General features: G+C 39.9%; 3 protein-coding genes across 3 annotated transcripts; all 3 read right to left on the reverse strand.

Moving 5' to 3' along the window:
* Positions 1-431: 431 nt before the first annotated feature.
* On the reverse strand, positions 432-4,500 carry tmem37 (transmembrane protein 37). The gene is made up of 2 exons (XM_042426736.1): positions 3,289-4,500; positions 432-1,702 (listed from the first exon to the last, which is right to left on the reverse strand). Exons 1-2 carry the CDS (start codon positions 3,307-3,309, stop codon positions 1,043-1,045), a joined length of 681 nt encoding a protein of 226 aa, XP_042282670.1. The 5' UTR covers positions 3,310-4,500; the 3' UTR covers positions 432-1,042.
* A 2,481-nt stretch (positions 4,501-6,981) lies between these two features.
* Positions 6,982-12,790, reverse strand: dbi (diazepam binding inhibitor (GABA receptor modulator, acyl-CoA binding protein)). The gene is made up of 4 exons (XM_042426057.1): positions 12,658-12,790; positions 10,363-10,480; positions 8,949-9,011; positions 6,982-7,386 (listed from the first exon to the last, which is right to left on the reverse strand). The coding sequence occupies exons 1-4, from the start codon at positions 12,670-12,672 to the stop codon at positions 7,313-7,315; spliced, it is 270 nt and encodes an 89-aa protein (XP_042281991.1). The 5' UTR covers positions 12,673-12,790; the 3' UTR covers positions 6,982-7,312.
* A 1,358-nt stretch (positions 12,791-14,148) lies between these two features.
* c11h2orf76 (chromosome 11 C2orf76 homolog) lies at positions 14,149-20,578 on the reverse strand. The gene is made up of 5 exons (XM_042426056.1): positions 20,297-20,578; positions 17,973-18,023; positions 16,843-16,880; positions 16,079-16,160; positions 14,149-14,349 (listed from the first exon to the last, which is right to left on the reverse strand). Exons 1-5 carry the CDS (start codon positions 20,424-20,426, stop codon positions 14,273-14,275), a joined length of 378 nt encoding a protein of 125 aa, XP_042281990.1. The 5' UTR covers positions 20,427-20,578; the 3' UTR covers positions 14,149-14,272.
* Between the last annotated feature and the right edge of the window lie 508 nt (positions 20,579-21,086).

Raw genomic sequence — 21,086 nt, forward strand, 5'->3', positions numbered from 1 at the left:
CATCCTCTTTTAATGAAGGCAGACAAACAAAAGGTGTGAAATAATCATGACTCTAACTCTCAGTCCACACATCAGCGTGTTTCTTATTTGTTACAGTCAGACGAGCGATTACTAGAAATCGGATAACCAATCAGTATCTATGAGCAACAGCAATTTAGTAACTTTTCTGATTCTTCAGACATGTCCGATGTCATTTTTCTCTGCACCAGGCAGCTGTTTTCAGAGTAAAAGCTCTGCAGCACCAAACAGACACAGTTAGCTGTAGACTAGCTGGTGAACATAGTGGAGCATTTAGCAGCTAAAGAGCCAGATATTTCCCTCAGGAGTTGGTAGAGAGTAAAAACAGAAGCTAAAAGAGAGTTAATATTGGACTTACATTCACCAAGTGGACAGAAACACGACTCCACATGAATGATAGTGTTGCTCCGTAACTGCTGGATGTGGAAATAAGCAACTGTTTGCTAACAAGTTCAACGTATCAAGTGGCCAAAAAATCAGTTAATGCAGATTTAGGAATTTACTGCAACACTCCATTCATAGATAGAGACATGTCTCTGTACGGTGACCTCGCAGTTCTAGCCTACGACATGTCATCCAATCACTTCTAAAATTAAAATGTCAAAATTAAAAGTTCAAATAACTTAAAAAGACCGAGGATTTGACTGAGAATTGAGTAATTTTACGGGAGGCTCCACCATCACCCTAATCCATCCTAAAGATAACTTTTCTTGTTTTAGACAACACCAGACCTGTAAAAACATTCATAACTCCGCCTCTTCCTGCTAGCTGAAACAAGCCTGGAAAAAGCTGCAAGTAGTAGCAGTAACTCCAAGACACTCATCCACAGTGCTGCTCCCTTGACATGGGACACTACCTAATTTGCATATTGTGATCTGATCACAATATGCAACACAACAACAAAAGAGCTGATTAATAGCAGATTTAAATGCAAAAACTCATGCATTGGATGTCATTATCCAGATAATGGAGCAGGATACAGATGGCATGTTAATAACTTCACCTCAAGTCCCTGGAATCTCCCTCAGCATGTCTGCAGGGAGCCACTCAGCGGAGGAGCTGGCATGTTCATGAGATGGATGCGGCGTGCTGCCAGGCCATTCAGGACAAAGAGGAAGACTGCGTTGAACTGGCACCAGAAGGTGATAGTGAAGCCCGTCTGCGACACGAACCCTCGTAGCAGAGCCACGAACACAACCACACCTGACGCAGACAAGGACGCAGCCACCAGCATCAGAGCCGACCCCAGAACCCATCGACGGGCTGAATCCTGGCCCTCGCTCAGCCGGGATATCACCTGCAACTCCAGGCCGAAGATGGCAGAGACCACAGCCAGAGAGACGAGAGCACGACAAAAGCCCATCCCCACCTCCACCCCCTCCACACCAAACTGACCCAGCTCGGTGGTGCAGCGCGGGGAGGCCAGAGCTTCAAAGGCTGACTGGTTGTGATCCATCAGATGCTCATCTATTATTCTCCCATCCACACCTTCCACAGGCTGAGCGGTGCAGAAGCGCCACAGGCCAAACATGTGTCCACCGGGAGTCTGAAGCCAGCGGCCGTCGCACACGGCGATGGAGGAGAGGACGATGGACAGGGCCGTACACAGGATGATCAGGCTGCGGACCAGGACCTCCAGGAGGTGGCCATGGGGTTTCTTCTGCAGAGAAGATCCTTTGTAGACCTTCAGATGACATGGAGAACAGTATGTAGTGGAGAACATGTCTTTAAAAAACCTTCCTCCATCCATCACCTGATTCATGTTACTTCTCTCTACTCCAAACAAGTACAGAAGGCTAATAGATAGACCAGTTATGTACTTATATCAAATATAAAGCTGAAACAAATTGTCCATCAAGTAGTTAATTGACAGATAATTATCAGCAACTATTTTGATTATCATGTAAGTCACAAGAAAATGTCACCTTGGGCTCTGGAAAAAATGGGATATTTTTTTCTACATTTTGACATTTATTAGAGTAAATAAGAAATTGATTAGTGGAGAAAATAATCAGCAAATGAACTGAAGTAGGTGGAATATTCTATTTATCTACAACCACAATACTCTCCTCTTTGGCCAATAATTGGTGAATTACTACAGCAAAAGTTTTCATCTTTTTATTTGACACTGAATGGCTGAATTGAAATATATATTGTGTTATATTCTTTAAAACACAAAACATTAATAATGGTGCATTTGAAGATTTAAAAACACTCTTATTATTGTAATGGATTAGATCAATAAAACATGACAAATGCTTAAACAGCTACAGTCACATCAGTTGTGTAATGCAGTTAAGTTCATTAAATCAAGTACGACCTTGAGATACTTGTTGTACATTGTGTGCTTTTCACTACATTTATTTGATATAATTACCATTGGGAAGAAGTACTCAGATGTTAAAGTAAAAGTAGCAATACAACAATGTAAAAGTACACATTTAAAATCCTACTACAGTAAAAGTACATAAGTATTATGAGCTTGATGTAGTTAAAGTATTGCAGTAAAAGTACATAAGTATTATGAGCTTGATGTAGTTAAAGTATTGCAGTAAAAGTACATAAGTATTATGAGCTTGATGTAGTTAAAGTATTGCAGTAAAAGTAGTGGTTTGGTCCCTCTGACTGATATATTATTATATATGACATCATTAGATTATTAATAGTGAAGCATCAGTGTTAGAGCAGCATGTTACTGTTGTAGCTGCTGGAGGTGGAGCTAGTTTACACTACTTTATATACAGTTAGCTAGTTTAGTCCAGTGGTTCCCAACCTAGGGGTCGGGCCCCTCCAAAGGGTCAGCAGATAAATCTGAGGGGTGGTGAGATGATTAATGGGAGAGGAAAGAAGAAAAAACAAAGTTCTGATACACAAATCTGTTTTCAGTTTTTGGACTTTTTCTCTAATCTTTGATTTTTGCTGAAATATTGGATCATTTGAACATTTATTGAAATGAAAGCATGTGAGAAGTTTAGAGGGAAAAATCACTATTTGGTGGAGCTGTTAACAACTCATAGACAACTAAAAACTGATGTTTTTGTAAATGGTCACAAGACAAAATGTTTGGTTTAATCTTTAACACTGAAAAGTAAAAAAAGCTTTCAGATAAAAGTGGTGGAGTAGGAAGCACAATGTTTCCCTCTGAAATGAAGTGGAGTGAAGTTTAAAGTAGCAACAAATGGAAATACTCAAGTACAAGTACCTCAAAATTGTACTTGAGTTCAGTACTTGAGCAAATGTAAAGGAATAAATCACATTAGACGAGCTTACCTTGACACTGATGGCGGTCATGGTGTCTGCAGACAGAGTCCAGTGTTCAAGTCAAAAGTTCAGGGAGAGTCTTACATTAATATATGATTAACAAGCAGTGCAGGACAGCACTGAGGGGTCCTGCGGGGAAAGAATAAGCAGCTGAAAGTGCTCCTTTCCTCCTGCTCAGTCCTTTCCTGTTGCTCCTGGATCGGCCTGATCTGTGGGAAACTGTCCAGAAGAGCTTGAATGAGCCGTAACCAGGAGAGAGACACCAGCAGGGGAAGTATGTGAGGAGTCGGAGGGCCAGTGGCAACATCTAGTGTTCAAATGACAGAACTAATAATCCAAAAAATCATGATTCAACAAATGTAAAATGGACAAAACAACTGAAACACTTGACTATAATGAAATCTGACACACTCGTCCCTGCAATCACTTCCAGATTAACGGTTGTTGTCGAGCCTGTTAAAGCAGAGCTTCTGCAGCTGTGATCGATGATCCTGTTGCTTTGTTGTTGTAACACTATGGTGGTTAATTGATTTTGTTCACCCCTGGTGATAAAAATCATCAGTATAAAGCTGAGAAGTCCAAGAGTCCAGACTACAATAAAGGTGTGTTAATTATTCTGCAGTAGTAGAAGTATTCATAAACTCTACTTACTGTGAGTAACAGTAATAACCAGGTAAAAATCCTTCAAACGCTTCCAAAGTTTGTAAAAGTATGTATCTGAAAAATATAATTCATGGTTCAAAAGTAAGAGTAACCTACTCATCATGCAGAAGAATGCACTGCTTTTAACAACCAGTTCCTACTACTGTATGCAAGCACTGTTTTAATGTTCTTGGTGATGAAGGTGGAGCAAATAACTATTTTATTTTCATATGGTGAGTTTAAAATCCTCTCCAAACATGTTTAAAGCTCCATTCAGTCAGGATGAACGTATTCTCTGTGCTCCTCAGTAATTGAACTCATGGCTCTGGACAGAGTTTTAACCACGAGGCAATGACAGGAACATTCAGCAGGACAAATCGTCCTTCTCTGAGTCATAACTCAGTCGAATCTGAACACGCAGACATGAAACACATGTTGATATCATTCGGTGTGACTTATTCTTACTGAGGATATCATTATCTCTGATGTCCAGCACCAATAAACCTCCATAAATCCACTAAGAGGCTTCAGGAGTTGCCTGAGAATCGTCACATTTGAAAGTTTTCTTCAGTATCACAGTGATCCAGTTGTCTGTACATCATGTTACACTGCAAACAGGAGCTGCTAACAGCTGATTTACATGACTTTTAATGGAGACTTTTTGCCAAAATGTGAACAAATCTGGTCTAAAAGCAGGTCTGAAAGAGAACAGCAGTAACTTCCTGTAGGTGACATTAAAACAGCACATCTGATTAGTTTTTACGGGATGATTTCAGCAGATGGATGTGAAAACAAACTCTGCACAGAGAACAACATCCAACTGAAGGAACAAGAAGGAAAACATGTTTTTTGACTTTAATCTATAACAATGTGTTGTAATTTATGAGCTCATCATTGTCTTTGTATATAAAATCCTAATCTAACGATGTAAAAGTAAATGTAGTGAGATGAGGGTGACAGTCTAATGGTTAAAAGTTCACTGAAACAAAATGAAACATAATTCTTTTCTCAGATGAAGAGCTCTCTGTGCTCCTATTGGTCAACATCACTAAATATGTGATAGTGGTCGAGTTTAGTGACAGAAGACAAAATCTTGTTTTTCTAAAGATGATGTGATGCATCCCAGATGCTGCGTCTGCTCATAAAAACGTGCTCTTCAGACAACTATTGAATGTTTTCTCACACTCCTGTACTATGTTGAATATCTTCTCTCACATCTCTGATACAGATGTGTCACCTATCAACCAACCTGGAGCTGCAAAGACTGATCCAATGAATCAGCCATTATTTTATTAATTGATTAACCATGTGAGTCATATTGTCAAACATGTGTGACAATTTGTCGGTTCCTATGTGATAATAAATTGAATATCTAAGAATTTTGGACTGTCTGTTAAACAAACCAGATGGTTTGAAGACGTCACCCTGGACTTCAGGAAACCATGACAGACATTTCATTTCACTGTTTTCAGAAGTTTTATAAAGCAAACAATTACTCGATTTATCAAGTAAATCATAAGATTAATAAATAACTAAAATAATCATTAATGGCAGCTCTAAACCAATCATTTATCAAACGTAACGTCAGAGTTCTTTCAGTAAAAGTTGCTCTCATCAGCTTTGTGTAAGAGTCTAAAGGAGAAACTACTCAAACTTGAAGGACATATTCTGCACATTTCCAGCCTCTATATTTATATTCTGGGGCTCTACTGGAATATCTTTGTATGATTTCCAGTTAAAAACTCCTTATTTATCTTCTACTGGTCCTTTATGCAGCCCCTCAGTTCAGCCTCTGTCTGAAACAGGCCGTTTTAGCTCCTGTCTCTTAAGACCCGCCTCCTGATGAGCCCGCTCTGTTCTGATTGGTCAGCTTTCAGGAAGCTTCCCCCGGCTCCGGAGGCTACGTAAACAAACTATAGTAGCAGGATTTCACTTCTTTTTCTCCTTCTTTACTCCAAATGTCAACTTTTCAAATCCATCCGTACAGGTTGGAGCTGAATCACATCTGAAGTATGAGAGTGGACGACACATGGAAACACCTTAGCAACCACCTAGCAACCAAGGCTACAGAACGAGCGGCCATTTATGGGCATGTATGATGAGCCGACATCAGCTAACAAAGTTGTAAACGAAGTGTTCAGAGCAGGTTGAAGCCCTGACTTTTGACTTGCAGGCAGCATTTCTACACACGTTCACCTCAAATTTTGTAACTTTGACCATGTTTAACATCCAACAGGAACAGGAAATAAATAACATTCAGTTAACTGGATGCTGACTGTATAGAAATATATGTTGTAACCTTTCAATCATTTTACAAACTGGTTTCTACACCAGTGTCACCACCTCTACTGTACATACAGTAGATGTTATAGGTCCAGGTATCATCAGATAATTCGTAATTCATTTGTAATTCAAAAACCAAAAAACGGTAAATCTGTTATTTGTTTCAAAACAAAAAACAAAAAAACATTTTTGGTGTCAGAATCAAATAACGAAAAACGAATCAAACCCGGCCCGTGTTTGGTTTCTGCCGATTCGTTTTATCGTTTTCCTTTTTGGACTGAACATCGAGCAGGTCTGCGGACATCAAGCTAATTCCTTTTTTCATTTTAAACCAAAAACTAAAAACTAAATCACGTGATCTATTCCTTTTTTTGTTTCCAAACGAAGGTTTAGAAATCAAGTATTTTTGTCAGTTTTGTACGATAGCGGAAGCGGCTACATTAGCCTACCCATGATCCTCAGAAACAAATAACAGGTTTTTGGTTTTTGAATTATCCGATGACACCCGGACCGTTATACATGAGGATCACAGTGACTCTGGTTCTGATAGAAATATGAGAGTGGACAACACGCGGATATGAATACCAGAAAATCCCAAAAAGAATATGTCCCCTTTAAAATGTAGGATCTTTAACAGCTCCTGCTCATATCCCTGAAATATCAAATCCACCGTGAATCATTTCCTGTTTCAGTTTGACCTCATCGTGCAAATAAAAACGTGTTTCACATGTAAAACTAGAACACATCAGAAAATCAGAGTCCACCAAACACAACAGGTAGAGAAGAGGGATTTTATATTGAAATGACAGGACTCTGTGCAGATACACATGGTTGGAAACTGAAATATGAGGTGGTCCGCTGGTGGAGGACAGTTTCTATTCGTCCGTCAGTGGTTCTTCAGCCCAGCTTTAATCTCATGGAGACCACTGGTGTAGCAGTCCAGCAGGCGTTCATATTTGTCGTGTAAGGACACATTGTTGGGGGGGTTTTAAGGCGTTTCTCAGTGTCAGGATGAGGGCCGGCTGGTGGTGGTGGTGGTGGTGGTCCCAGCCAGAACTCTGTCCGTCCAGCAGTTGGGCCCTGGTCAGTCTGCGGCTCTAATGTGACGTTAGACTCCGTACTTCTGCTTCAGCTGCTCCACCAGGGTGATGTACTCGTTCATGGCGTCGTCCTGGCTCTTGCCTGGAAGTTAATAAAAAAATAAAAACCCAGAAGGCAAAAATAAGTAAATGAGGACAAATGAATGAGTAAATTATTTAGTTAATTTAGGTCCAGCTGAGAACTCTGCTGGTTTCTGTCACATGAAGCTTAATTACTGGGTTTGAAAGCGACCTCAGTTGGATGTTTGTTCTCTATGATGAATGATGTCTGTGCAGAGTTTGTTTCCATTTGTAGTCAAGTACCAGCCATCTCTGTGCCAGCTGTGATTTAATGTGAGCACAGAGAGAAAAGTTTCCTGTAAAAAAAACAAACTCTGCACATACATCATTCCGCACGGTGACGAGAACAAACATCCAACCGAAGGAACGAGAAGAAAAACATGTTTTTGAGCGGAGTGAGGACTTTGAAGGATTAGCTTGACTATGTTGAAATCAACTAACTGAGAGTGATAATAGGCTTTCACTCTTTAAAGTGTGATCAGGGGACTGATGCAATTCATTGCATAAGTGGAGGGAAAACCAGCAGCGCTCTGTGACCGTCTGGTGAAAAGAGGTGAAGCTGTAGGTGTCTCTAGCAGTTTCTGCTCCGTCTGTGCAGAAACTGATTTATTAAAAGTGAAAGTTTGTTCTCTGTTTAGTTGAAGCATCTGGAACTGACAGTCCACAGCTGTATGGGATAAACTATATACTGCAGTTTGCACATGCAGGCATTAATATACGACAATCAATTTCAATCTGAATCGTCTCTAAGCTTTTTTTTTTTTTTGCTCAGCTGGACTCTTTATTTTTAAGCTGCAATTTGCGTCAAAAGTTGTCGTTACGTTTCATGAAGCCAATTTGCCAAAATGTAAACAAATATATCCATGGCAATGTTTTACTTCCTGTTTACAACTCCCTAAGCATTATGGGAACTGTAGTGACAAAACTGAGGGCATGATTATTATCCCCCCAACTTCGAAGTAAGATAAGCAACAAAGATTAATAACAGAAGTGACAAAAACCATTAATATGAACTTCTTTCACTCTCCTCTTTTTATTCATATACAGATTTAAACCTGCAGTCTGGAACTTTTACATATAAATGAACGTCTGTTACATTCAAGCCAAACGAGGTCACAATTAATGTTGATTAAGTCCATCACCGCCAGATAAATCTCTCTGAATTTCACAGTTTTTTTAATCTCATGTCTCATGTTAATCACAAAGCTCTTCTAGACTTTCCAAATGTTATCGGACTGAATGGATGAAACAACTCATTTTGCAGGAGTTGTGTGATGCTCAAAACTCTTTATCCACCGTTTTACAGCTGCAACAGTAGGTTACAGTAGGCCATCAGGCATATTGGGACAAATCCTGGTGGACCATCAAAACATATCTGTTGTTACCAGCCGAGCGCCTCCCTTCACTCTCACCGCCAGAAGGGGGAGACAAAGTCCTGCACTCAGTGGACAAAAAAACCCTCAATCATGACGATTTGAAACTGGCCCGTCTTGTAGGAGGGGGGGGGGGGGGGGGGGGGACTGCAGGACCTGAGTAGTCATGTTGTAACAAAAAAGCATCACCGTCTACAGGACTGTAGTTTACCTTTCTGCTTCTCCCAGGCATCCCATTTGGCTTTCCCAGTGAAGTCAAACATCCCCGGACGAGCTTCAAGAGAGAGAGAGAAGAGACACAGAGCGATGTGAGTGAAGAGCAGAAACCTCATGGACTGGACGATAGTCTACTGACCCGCCCACTGTAACTATTACTACTCCTCACACCAGAGGAGGCTGATGCATAGAGGAAGAGGAGGCTGCGCCTCCTCTATTTTTGAGAGGCAAGAAGGAGATGAAAATATTTAAAAAAAGAATAATTGGCTGAAATAAACTATCACCAATCTCTATATCATTTATAAAATATATTTCTCTCTTCTTTGGAAAAAAATCCATTATTGAAATTCTGTTTAAAATGCTTCAACAGCGACACCTGCAGGGCGGGAGGAGAGAGAGCAGCGTGTATGAAGAGGAGGTGAGGAGCAGCGGAGGAGCTCTTTATATCTCTTATATCAGTTTAATGTGTTGATCTGTTCCAGTCAACAAGCAGAATATAATACTGACATCACGTTGGTCCAATCTTCACTTCTCTCCACTGGCTGTTGTAGATTCATACAGTAGCATATTAGAAAAGACATCATGATGAAGAATTATAACATGCAAATTGTGAGCTACTTTTAAACACATCACAAAAAAAGGACATTTTATTTAGGCCGTTTTTAGATTTATGTTTCTTTTTTTCCCTTTTTTAAATGGAGCAGTAGATAGCCGTTTACGTTAGCCAACGCAACAGTTAGCTTGTTGTAGCAGGACTGAAGGACTGTTAAACTAAGGTGAGAATGGATTTCAGCTGACGTGGTGACGTGGTGTCGTGGTGACGTGGTGTCGCGGTGACGTGGTGTCGTGGTGTCGTGGTGACGCGGTGTCGTGGTGACGCGGTGTCGTGGTGTCGTGGTGACGTGGTGACGTGGTGTCGTGGTGTCGTGCTGCTGCTGCTGCTCTGAGGTGAACTCCCCTCATCAACAATAGAAAGTTAACAACATTATTTAAATGAAACAACCAGCAGAGTTAGCTTGTTTGTCGTTGTTGCTAACGGTATCAGACTGGTTAACCAGCAGCCATAAATGCAGTGGGAGGTTATGACATGAATACTTCATCTTTATGAAGGATAGAAGAAGACGTCAGATACAGCTTCTCTCTCTGTCTGTCTCTTTGGTTGTTAACTTCTTCTCTGATGGTTAAATGTCTCTGTGTGGCTGTTGTCGTCCTGAACAGGAATACAGCAGAGATCATACAATGTGCTGCAGGAAGTTTACCTGTTGAAGAGTTACAGTCAGCTGTCTGGACTCACGTGGAAAGAGTCTGATTCATTCGGCATTTATTATGGAATTTGTATTATTGAAGTGAAGATAAAGTGAACGGAGAGCTGGTGACACTGTTGGAAGTACTGCAGAGTGTTTCCTCACCTGTGTTGACATCACCGACGGTGGCCTGCTTGTACAGCGAGTAGACCTGCAGCATCTCTTCATCTGCAGGCTTCGCCTTCAGCTGCTTCACCTCTTCTGCTGCGGCATCGAATTTAGCCTAAAGAGAAGAAGAAGAAGAAGACAACACTGTCATAACAGCACTCATCACATTTTCATACTATTGAAATTGACAGATATATCATGATCATATATTTATAACAGTAGTATCACAAAAATCCTCAAACTTTTCTGAAATGCTACTAATAGAACAATTTAGAGCTGCAATGATTGTTGTTGAGACTTTGCTGCTTTTCTTGGTTTTACATGATTGTAAATTAAATATATTAAATATTTAACGATGGATGATGTTACTCTGTGCTGCAGGATATTGTGATTGTTGAGAAATTAATCTGCACTTTCATCTGGAGCTGAAACAAATCAATCGATCGTCAGAAATTATCTGCAACTATCTGTTTACAGCAAAAAAATGCCAAAACTTCAATGTTAAAAGTGACATTTTTCTGACATCTTATTGACAAAAAAAATCCTTGATTAATCCAGAAAATATCTGGCTGATTAATGGATAATGAAATAAATGTTACTTGCAGCTCTTCTATGAACTTGATGACGGAGCTTTGTGTTCACAGTGTTACTTTGTGTTTCACCGCAGCTAAAACTACAGACTAACGAGTGACTGTTACAGCCTTCATTTAGGAAGTAAACTGATGAAAAGATTAGTTCAACCAGTATCAATAGTTTCATGTTTCGAGCTGAGGGGGGAACGTTCTCTGTGTGTGTGCGGGCGACGTCTTCTCTTTAATTTAAGCAGCTGCAGTGCAGATCTCTGTCACCTGAGCTGACATCATATACGCATTATGTTCAACATGAGCCTTTATCGCAATAAATTCAAGCTCCACCTCCAGAGTCTCTGATAAGAAAAAAAAAGATAGATGTTGAGTTCAACTTTGCTCTAAACTGATGTGACAATTCTGCACACAAACGGATTTGAGGCTACACCAACAGAGCTTCAGCGTGACCTCAGATAACCCTGAAATCTTTCCATTCAGATTGTAAATCTGGAGACTAGTGCTGTGCAACTGCAAAAGAAAAAAAAAAAACCAAAAACCCTACAGGCACAAAAAGCTCATTGATTCACTCAGACCCCTCCACAAACAACAAACCCCCCCCCCCCCCCCCCCCCCCCCCCGAGCTGTGCCACTCTGTGCCAACTAGGCCAGAGGGTCGGACCATCAGAGAAATGATCTGCGACAGCTCTGGATCCCTGCCAGCGGTGATCCTGTCGGTCTGGGTATTACCAGAGAAGCACTATGGATGTTTTTATTTGAATAAATGCAGAGAAAAGCCTTCATGAAATAGACCAAACTGCACTGCAAAAACTTGTGCTGCTGGTGTAGAAAGAGAGGTAACTGCCAAGATGTTGCAACATCTGTGAGGAAATCTCAAGCACACACAATGTGAACATGTGAACATGGCTGTAGGTCAAAGGTCAGGGACACTTCCCCTGGTGTCTTGTACTGGTCAGCTGCCAGATGTGTGTCTAACTGGGAGGCAGCTCATGAACTCTCCCTTATATTACTACTCAATCCTGCAACATGTGACTGGGCTTGCAGAGCCATGACGTATCGGTTTACTACTTTAAAGTCTGATTTTTTGATTTTATGCTTCCAGTTTTAGTAACAGATTAATCTCTGAAGTACATAAATATTATGAGCTTGATGTAGTTAAAGTATTGCAGTTCGATTATTAATAGTGAAGCATCAGTGTTAGAGCAGCATGTTACTGTTGTAGCTGCTGGAGGTGGAGCTAGTTTACACTACTTTATATACAGTTAGCTAGTTTAGTCCAGTGGTTCCCAACCTAGGGGTCGGGCCCCTCCAAAGGGTCAGCAGATAAATCTGAGGGGTCGTGAGATGATTAACGGCGCTGATTACACACAAAAGATATTAACTGTTGATTTAGGTATAAATGAGTGAACACGTGACCTCACGTAAAGAAGGATAACGATGAACACCTCATTAATAAACACTCATTAACAACACTTTGGTGCAATTAAGTCATAATCGTACATCATACTATCAGTCTAGAAACAATAACACTCTTTTGTTCCGTTGCCATGTGCTGACTGAAGGATTCATAACCGGAGGCGCTGTCATTTCCGTCAGCTAACCGAGAACACCGACTAACAGCTTCCTTTACCGCCCGTTTAACGGGACGCGGTAACGTGTAAACTTAGCTTTTAAATGCCTAAAGTTTGCTCACTAGCTCCATACACACCTTGAGATCAGCCATCTTCAGATACGGGTCCGACAAGGCGAGCTGGCAGGAGAGATAGTTCCGCGGACGGTGAAAGGGTAAAAGTCCGCCCGTCCGTCCGTCCTACTCGGTGCTACTCCACTGTGGCACCAGCTCAATCCCCGCCCCCTTCTCAATGTGATTGGCTGACTCGACGCTTTGTCATAATTCCATGGTTGTTCATTGGGTGGCGTGAAAATTGTAACCAATCATGTCTCTAGGACTGGGAAGAGTAATCTGATTTTTTTTTTAATGAAACCCTGCCTTCTTGTGTTTTTCCTTATTATTTAACGGTGTATGTATTTATTCATTAATGTAACTATTTACTCATATTAAACTTATTTAAACTTTTTTTGTCTTTTCTATGTAATACTATATTTTTGAATGTTATCAGCACCCTTAAATGGAGCAATGACAGATATCTTGGACTGTGATCAATAACACGTCTTCCCGAAAATCATTTGAGTGCAAAAGAAAATTTGGTGTGTGGTTTTGTCAGCCTTTAGAGTAAGTACAATTATGTTCAATTTTAAACCTTAAGAGTAAATGATGCTGAGATCAGGGCTCTGTGGGGACCAGACCATCTGTAGCAGGACTCCCTGTCTTCTAGTTGAGGAAGATACTTCTTCATGACTCTGACTGGATGTTTGGACTCGTTGTCCTGCTGCAGATGATCAGACGCCTCCCTGATAATGGATCCAAACATCTAAAGTGCCTCAAATGTTTGCACAGTACTGTACATGTCAGTTTGTTTCAGAGCCTACCACTAAGGCTGCGACTAACGATTATTTTCTTTGATAAATCGATTAGTTGTTTGGTCCATAAAATGTCAGAAAATGTTGATCACTGTTACCCAAAGCTCAAAGTGATGTCTTCAAATGTCTTGTTTTGTCCCAACAGTCCAAAGATATTCAGTTTACTGTCTTTGAAAACCCAGAAAATGTTCACATTTGTGAAGATGGAATCAGAGAATTTGGACATTTTCTTAAAAAAATGACTCAAAACAATTAATAGATAATCAAAATAGTTGGGGATTTATTTAATATTTGGCAGCTAATCGATGAATCAATTAATCGTTGCAGCTCTACATACAAACTTTTACATTTTGTCCATTAAACACTAGTTGAGGAGTTCTAAATGAATCAAACGGAGCACATTGATCTCACCTTTCCTTCTAAACATACGGACCTGACTGCAGCATGTATAGTGCAGAAACTATCACTGTTAATACTTTTAAAAAAAAAAACAACATTCAAAAAAAACTTCAGCTGTCAGAAAACTTTATTCACCATATTTTAAAATAACATATAAAAAAAAAAAAGAATGTCCACGGTCACAACTAGCAGAAGAAAAAAAAACATAATAAAACAGAAATAAAAAGGCAAACCAGTGTGGTGGATAATAACAACAACAATAATAATAATAATAACAATAATAATAATATAATAATAATAATGATAATAGGCCTCAACTTTAAAAACAAACCCACAAATTAAAACATTATGGCGTCATTCTTTTTTTTTTTCCCAGCATGCTTGACCTTTGACCTCTTTGTCCTTTAAGGCTTCTTTTCTGCTGTAAACGTAAAATACTTTGGTCACCACGTGGTGTGAGGATTCGCCTTATAGAGACCGTAGTCTTCTTTCCTGAAGAAGGCCACTTCTGTCTCATTTGCTGAAAAGACAAAACACAAAAAAATAGAAGATAAAACTGTGATGAAACTACTTCCAGCAGCAATGCATCAATATTAAGCTCTTAGTGTTGGAAGTAAAAGACTTATGCAGCCTGACGAATGTTTGATATAAACCAGAAAAACATTTGGATCCTGCTGCTCAGTCTGTTAGAAGCCGGAGGGCATTTTTTATTGGTTTGATGAACTGGTCTTGTTGACCTTTGAATGTAGGACAAAGGCTGAGATGGAGCGTCAGTCATTAACTGACAACAAAGACTCTGTTGTCAGTCTATTAGGTCCACAGTAATAAATCCTGCCTTCAACTGTATCACAGAGGTGTTGATTTATCTTCATGCTCGTTTTGGAGGCTGCGGTTTATGATATTGTGTAAATATGCACTGCGTCTCTCCTGGAAGGCAGTCAAAGTGTTGCATCACATACAAAGCCGCCGCACAGGTGAACAATCGCTGCATGAAGCGGGTGTGAGGTAGTATAAAACCACCTGAACCACCTTGTTTAAAACTAGACAATACAAGAAAAGAAAGCTGAACATTTAATCACGAGCGGACTGAGAGATACACGTTCATTTTGCCCTGAGGGAAGTCTGACACCATCGTGTTTGAAGTGTCCATAGTGACGAGAGGTAGGATGATGTAAAACACCACTATGACACTTCACATGCCTGTTTTGACCAAAACTATCTCCAGAATGTAAAGAAGAACCACGAAAGTTGTGAACCGGTTGACGTGGTCATATCAAGCCTCCAGCAGAATAACTCACTGATGAACATTTACACCAGTGTCTCTGATATCAAACCTTTTAATGCTCAAGTTTAAAGACCCAGTTACACAACGAAAGTGTCACGTCTCCTATTGATAAAGAAATGCTGGTCATGTACAGAGTTCTGCAGGTTTTGTATTGAAATATCATCATATAATGCAGCCTTACTGGTCCTTTGATGCAGTGGAAATTTAAAGCTCTAATCTGTAATTATTCCACATTAAAATGTCTAAAAACAACTAGACCTATGTTATATATGTTGTTGAGTTGTGTACTTACATTATCCCAAATGTTTCCAACAATGTTCAAACCCAGAGAAATCTGTAATTTAATCAAAGTAACGGACCGTTTCATTTGGTCGCCTGTCGATGGCGTCATACCTCCTCTACCAAAGAGTAAACACGCACCAGATGCATACGGCGGCGCTGTGTTTGTCCGCTACAATGGCGTCTACCAAAGAGTAGGCGAAACAGCTTTAATTAGTATTTTAACGATTTTAATCTGCGTGTACGTTTGTTCTGGAGAGGAGGAGACCTCTGCGGATAAAAACATCCTGAATGATGAACACTGGAGTAATCCTATCCCAGTGAGGCCGTTATTTAACAATGAAGACAATAACTCCCATGATCCCTTGCTACTTCACACCGTCATCACACTCCGTCTTTTGTTATTGTTTTGATTGAGACGCCTAGCGGCTGAAATGACATATTGTACGTTTAAGTGGACTTTGAAGACTTGCACTAAATACTAAACACTGTCTGGATGCTTCACTGCTCTTCAACATAACGTTATGAACTAACATCGTCTGTGAATCCATTCAGAATCATAGAAGAATTGTGATTTTTTTTTTGCGAACTGACTTTTAGGATAAAGACTTCTCTGTACACAGTTTTCAGTGAGCAAATGTACACGTTGAAGGTGTTCGATGATGAAGAGCGATGACAAGCTTACCGACGCCAGCAGCGCTGAGCGTCAGGCCATCTTGAAGAATCAGCTTTTCATCGTCCTCTAAACTCATCACCAGCTCATTTGTCTGCCAAAGAAAAAAAAAGAAAAAGTTTCCACTTAAAAAGCAAGTTTGGATTTCAAGAGACCACAGAATTCCCCAACTAAATGTAAAGTTAAATCTATAATTAACTATAATACACATCTAATCAGCTGGTTCAGTTGTTAATGTATATGTCCAGCTGTCACTGATGAAGGTTATATTTTTGTAATAAAATAAATAATCATAGCTACATATTAGCATATTATCCCTGTTTGAATGTCAAAACCAGAGCAGCAACAATAAGTCCATTAGACCAGGTCAATCACATTAGAATTAATCAGCAACTATTTTGATAATCGATTAATAATTTTGAGTCATTTTTTAAGAAAAAACATCCAAATTGTTTTATTCCAGCTTCTTACATGTGAATATTTTCTGGTTTCTTTGGTCTCTATGACAATAAACTGAAGATCTTTGAGTTGTTGATTGAGATAAAACAAGACACTTATGACGTCATCTTGGGGTTCTGGGAAAAAATGCTCAACATTTTTCACCGTTTTCAGACATTTAATTGACCGAACGATAAAATTGATTAATCAAGAATCCAGATTAATCGATAATCAATATAATGGTTAGATGCAGCCCTAGTCAAAACTATAAAACTGTTTAGCTTGACTCATTTTTATGGAAGTGGTAGTTGGGACATTCCTACAGTAAGTAGTTGTACCTTCGCTCCATGTGCTTGGTGGATAATCTTCATTGTGTCTGTAAATACAAGAGGATGGAATCATATGCGGAGAAAAAAATAAATAAAATAAATTAAAACCTCTGATTTACACAACATGTTGTCTCATTTAGCTGCCTTCACCGCATCACTGATGATAAATGATTCTGCAGTTCTTATATTGTCTTAGCAAAGAAAGTCTCTTACTCTCCTCAGTTTCACATCATTATAAACTCTGATCACTTTGAGATTTATTGGGGACTACTGGTCAGAGTAAATTACCTATTTTAAAGCATTATATTGACATCTCGCTGCATTCATGACACTACACAATATACATGAATCATAACATAATGTATTTCTGCAAAAATGTGGAACCAGTGGTTCAATCTAACAAGCATGAGAGATGCATGAAAGAGGGTCACGGGTGTAGATGAACGTCTAAACTGTAGAGGAGTTTGACCGGTTCTGTAATAATCCAAACGTTAATCCCTCCTCTATTAGTGGATCAGGAGCAGAGTTATTATTGCATATGTGTCATTAACACATGGACATTATTTATAAGCTAAATTAGCCACAGCAGGTCCAGCTGTTTAGTTTGTGACTGTCAGGAGTCATCCTGTCAACAGCAGCCTGAGCAGCACACAGACAGGTGAGCTCTGATGTCACAGACACACAGACAGGTGAGTTCTGATGTCACAGACACACACAGACAGGTGAGCTCTGATGTCACAGACACACACAGACAGGTGAGCTCTGATGTCACAGACACACAGACAGGTGAGTTCTGATGTCATAACGGCAAGAATCTCAGGTGAGGTTTGAAAGCCTTACAGCAGATTCAAACAGAGTTACTCATTACCTGCAGACTTTTATAGATTTATTTTCGTGATGGTCTATGAAATGCCAATTTTAAATATTAATTTTGGTCTCAGATTCACATCAATAAAAATCAGATGTATACATACAAAAGAGGAAAGTGAGATGGAGACCGAGTTCACATTCCTACTGAAGTTAAAACCAAACCTCTGATTGGTTCTAAAACAACCTGACACATAACCAGGAAAACACACAGATTCAAACCATAAACATAAACATGGACATGCAGAAACACAAAACAACAAAGATCATACCATACGCATATTTCCTGAAAGGTGGAGGAAGTCCTGGTCTTGTTGCAATATCTGGAAAATAGAAGAAGATTGTTTGGTTGATTTCTACTGATAATAACATGATGATACATTTACATGTGTGCAGTAGTGCCATTATGGCCAATATCGTGATGAAGACATTAGTGCGATGACGCCGTTTACATGATTGTGAAGGTGACGACTCCCTTTAATAATCTGGTTGTCATACAGTTAGTTTGATTATCCACAGAGAGCTGTGACACTGTGTAGCTTTGTTTACTTCCTGTTGTTGTGTTTTATTACTTTTAAGTCAATAAGGAACACATGAGAGCTCTATTTAACCCGACTGGTATTATGTCCACGCAAACTCTGTCTCCTCAAACTTCCAGTTAGTCAACACTACACCACACGGACGCTCCGTCACCTGTTGCACCTTTATCAGAGTTTCAGTGATTGGACTCAGGTGTAAACATGCTCTGACTGGCTCCAAATAATGCCAGTAAACTGCGATTATGCTTACATAATGACTATGAGCATAATCCCATTAATTTAGTCAGATTATGGGGTTTAAATTTCAGTCTGGTTTTGGTAAATTACACTCCTCTGAAACGGCTTTCCTTAAAGGTTTCAAATGACATCCTAAAGGCTGCAGATGATGTGTTCGATTTTGGTTTTATTGGACCTTAACGCAGCATTCGATACTGTTGTCCACCACATATTAATCCACAGGCTAAACAGCTGTTGGCAGCTGGTAAGAAAAAGGATCAAATATACATAAAATACTGCCTATATAACTTTTAAAATATATATATATATCAGACCGATATGCTGATATATACCGATATATCTGGGAAAGACCGATATCTAGAGATGCATCGATTGCAATTTTCTCAGCCAAATCCTATTTCTGATTTTTTTCCACAAACATTTTTGTAATATTTCTTTAATGGAAAATATGTTCATAATAAAAGATTGACCATTAAATTACTGGACTTTCTCTCACTCAAACAAATCAAACAACAACAACAACAACAACAAAAGTTCTCAAACAAATAAAATCCAACTGAAAATGAGCTGCAGTATATCTCACTTTACCTGACACGTTTTACTTTCCCAAAAAAAAACAACAGGTGCAACAGATCTATATAACAACACATCTAATGTCATTTATTTACATGGAGCCCAGCCTGATGTGAATGGAGATTTCAGGAGTCGTGGTGCCATCTTGTGGTGAAAAAAAAAATCACTTTTTGTTTTGAGTCTGGCTGAAATAGTATCTATACATTCAAGGAACTTGTAATTCCATTACCTTTAAAAATGCACCAGATTGCAGGACCTTGACCTTTTTTATCTTTTTGACACATTTCAGAAAATAAGTGCACCAGATAACAGGACAACACAAACCTCCAACTAAAAATGAAACGCAGTATTTATATTTTTCCAAATGAAAACAGGTGCGACAGGTAAACAAAATAAAGTTACAAGGCACCTTTAGGTTGTTACGTATATATGTTATGTATAAGCCTCATGCAATCAATAGAGATCAATAGAGATCATGAAGGGCTGGACAGCAGTTGCTCCACCTCATAATTCTCCTTCAGTATTACTTCATGTACTGAGAGAGCAGTAGACTACATGGCGGCTTTTTGGCTGCAGGTGCTTCTGTGACAGGTCCAGGTGCTGTGGATGCTTCTGAAACAGGTTCGTCAGGTGTGTGTCTGGTCATCCGGTGTCATCGATTCCATGACTTTCCTCGTAATGGTTTTGGTCTTTTCATTACTGACACCGATGACAGATAGAAGAGGCTGCTGACTTGTGGCTGGCTCTGTGCTCTCGCTAGCTTTTTTTTTTTTTTAGCTGTTTAGCCTTTGTTCACTGGGATGATGGTTTTTTTAAGTGTGTGATTAAGTTAGTTGTTCCAAATGTCTTCAGTATTGTTTATGCGAGCTTTAAATCGTCTTCACTCACACTGAAGAACTTCCACACCGACGACATGCTGTGTGTGTGTGTGTGTGTGTGTGTGTGTGTGTGTGTGTGTGTGTGTGTGGCTGTGGCTGTGATGTTATGTGTACTTCTACGAATATCGGCCAATAATATCAGTCAACAGATATATATCGGTCGGGCTCTACTGAAAAACCCATTTGTTCAGACAGGCATTTAGGTTGCATGTGGTATTTTATGTTTTAACGTATGTTTTATTGCTGTTTTTTCCAGTTTTATCTGTTGTTTAACTTTGTTTATTTGACTGCACTTTGTGACTGGTGTCTGTGAAAGGTGACATATACATAAACTTTTCTTACTCTACATGGGTGATTTTGTTTACTCACCGTCTCTGACCAGGTGAATAAACTGCTGCACCGTCTGCTCCAAACTGACTCCGTGAAACACGACCGGTTTGAAGTTTCTGTGCTCGAAGGACCTCACGAGACGAACCGTGACCACGGCTGAAGAGGCCATATCCGGCTGCTGCTCAGCTCTGACGACGGTGATACTGAAACTTCAGAGAAACGTCGGAGTGTTGTGCTGTGTTTGACATGTGAGGGAATCCTGTCGCTAAAGGATCCGAGTCAACGGGGGATGTGAGTTGCGCATGCGCAATCGGGTCCGCCATCTTAGACAGCTAGGTACGGCAACACTACTTGGACAAACTACATGTTGTCGCCACACACGATCTGAGCAAAGTGTCAACTATGGATTTTACGCGCATTTTTTACAGCATATGAGTTATTACCATGGATGTATCATAAGAGCTGGATAGGGCGCCGCCGCTCAGCCTTGCAGCCAGTTTTTCCCAGTGGCCACTCGCGGTATTGCAGCGAAAAATCCCCCTGCGGCCCAAAAAGGATTTTACCCCCATAGCCCACCATTGTAAAAGAGACGCCTGTAAAACTGTGGACAGGACTCCTCCAACTGAAAACAACGTCAACTATGACTCTTTCTATGAACGTTTGATTCATTGGGGTTTTATATTTGTAAAACTTTCCTCAAGCCGAGAAGAGCGATTGAAAAATCCGTGACGTCATCACAATGTAAAGTCTATGGGCCGAGCGGGAACTCGCGGGCGGGGCCAGCGGAGGAAACACTACTGCGCATATTCAGTGGGCCGCACAACACGGA

Source organism: Thunnus maccoyii, chromosome 11 (genome assembly GCF_910596095.1).
Source record: "Thunnus maccoyii chromosome 11, fThuMac1.1, whole genome shotgun sequence".
Classification (NCBI taxonomy): domain Eukaryota; kingdom Metazoa; phylum Chordata; class Actinopteri; order Scombriformes; family Scombridae; genus Thunnus; species Thunnus maccoyii.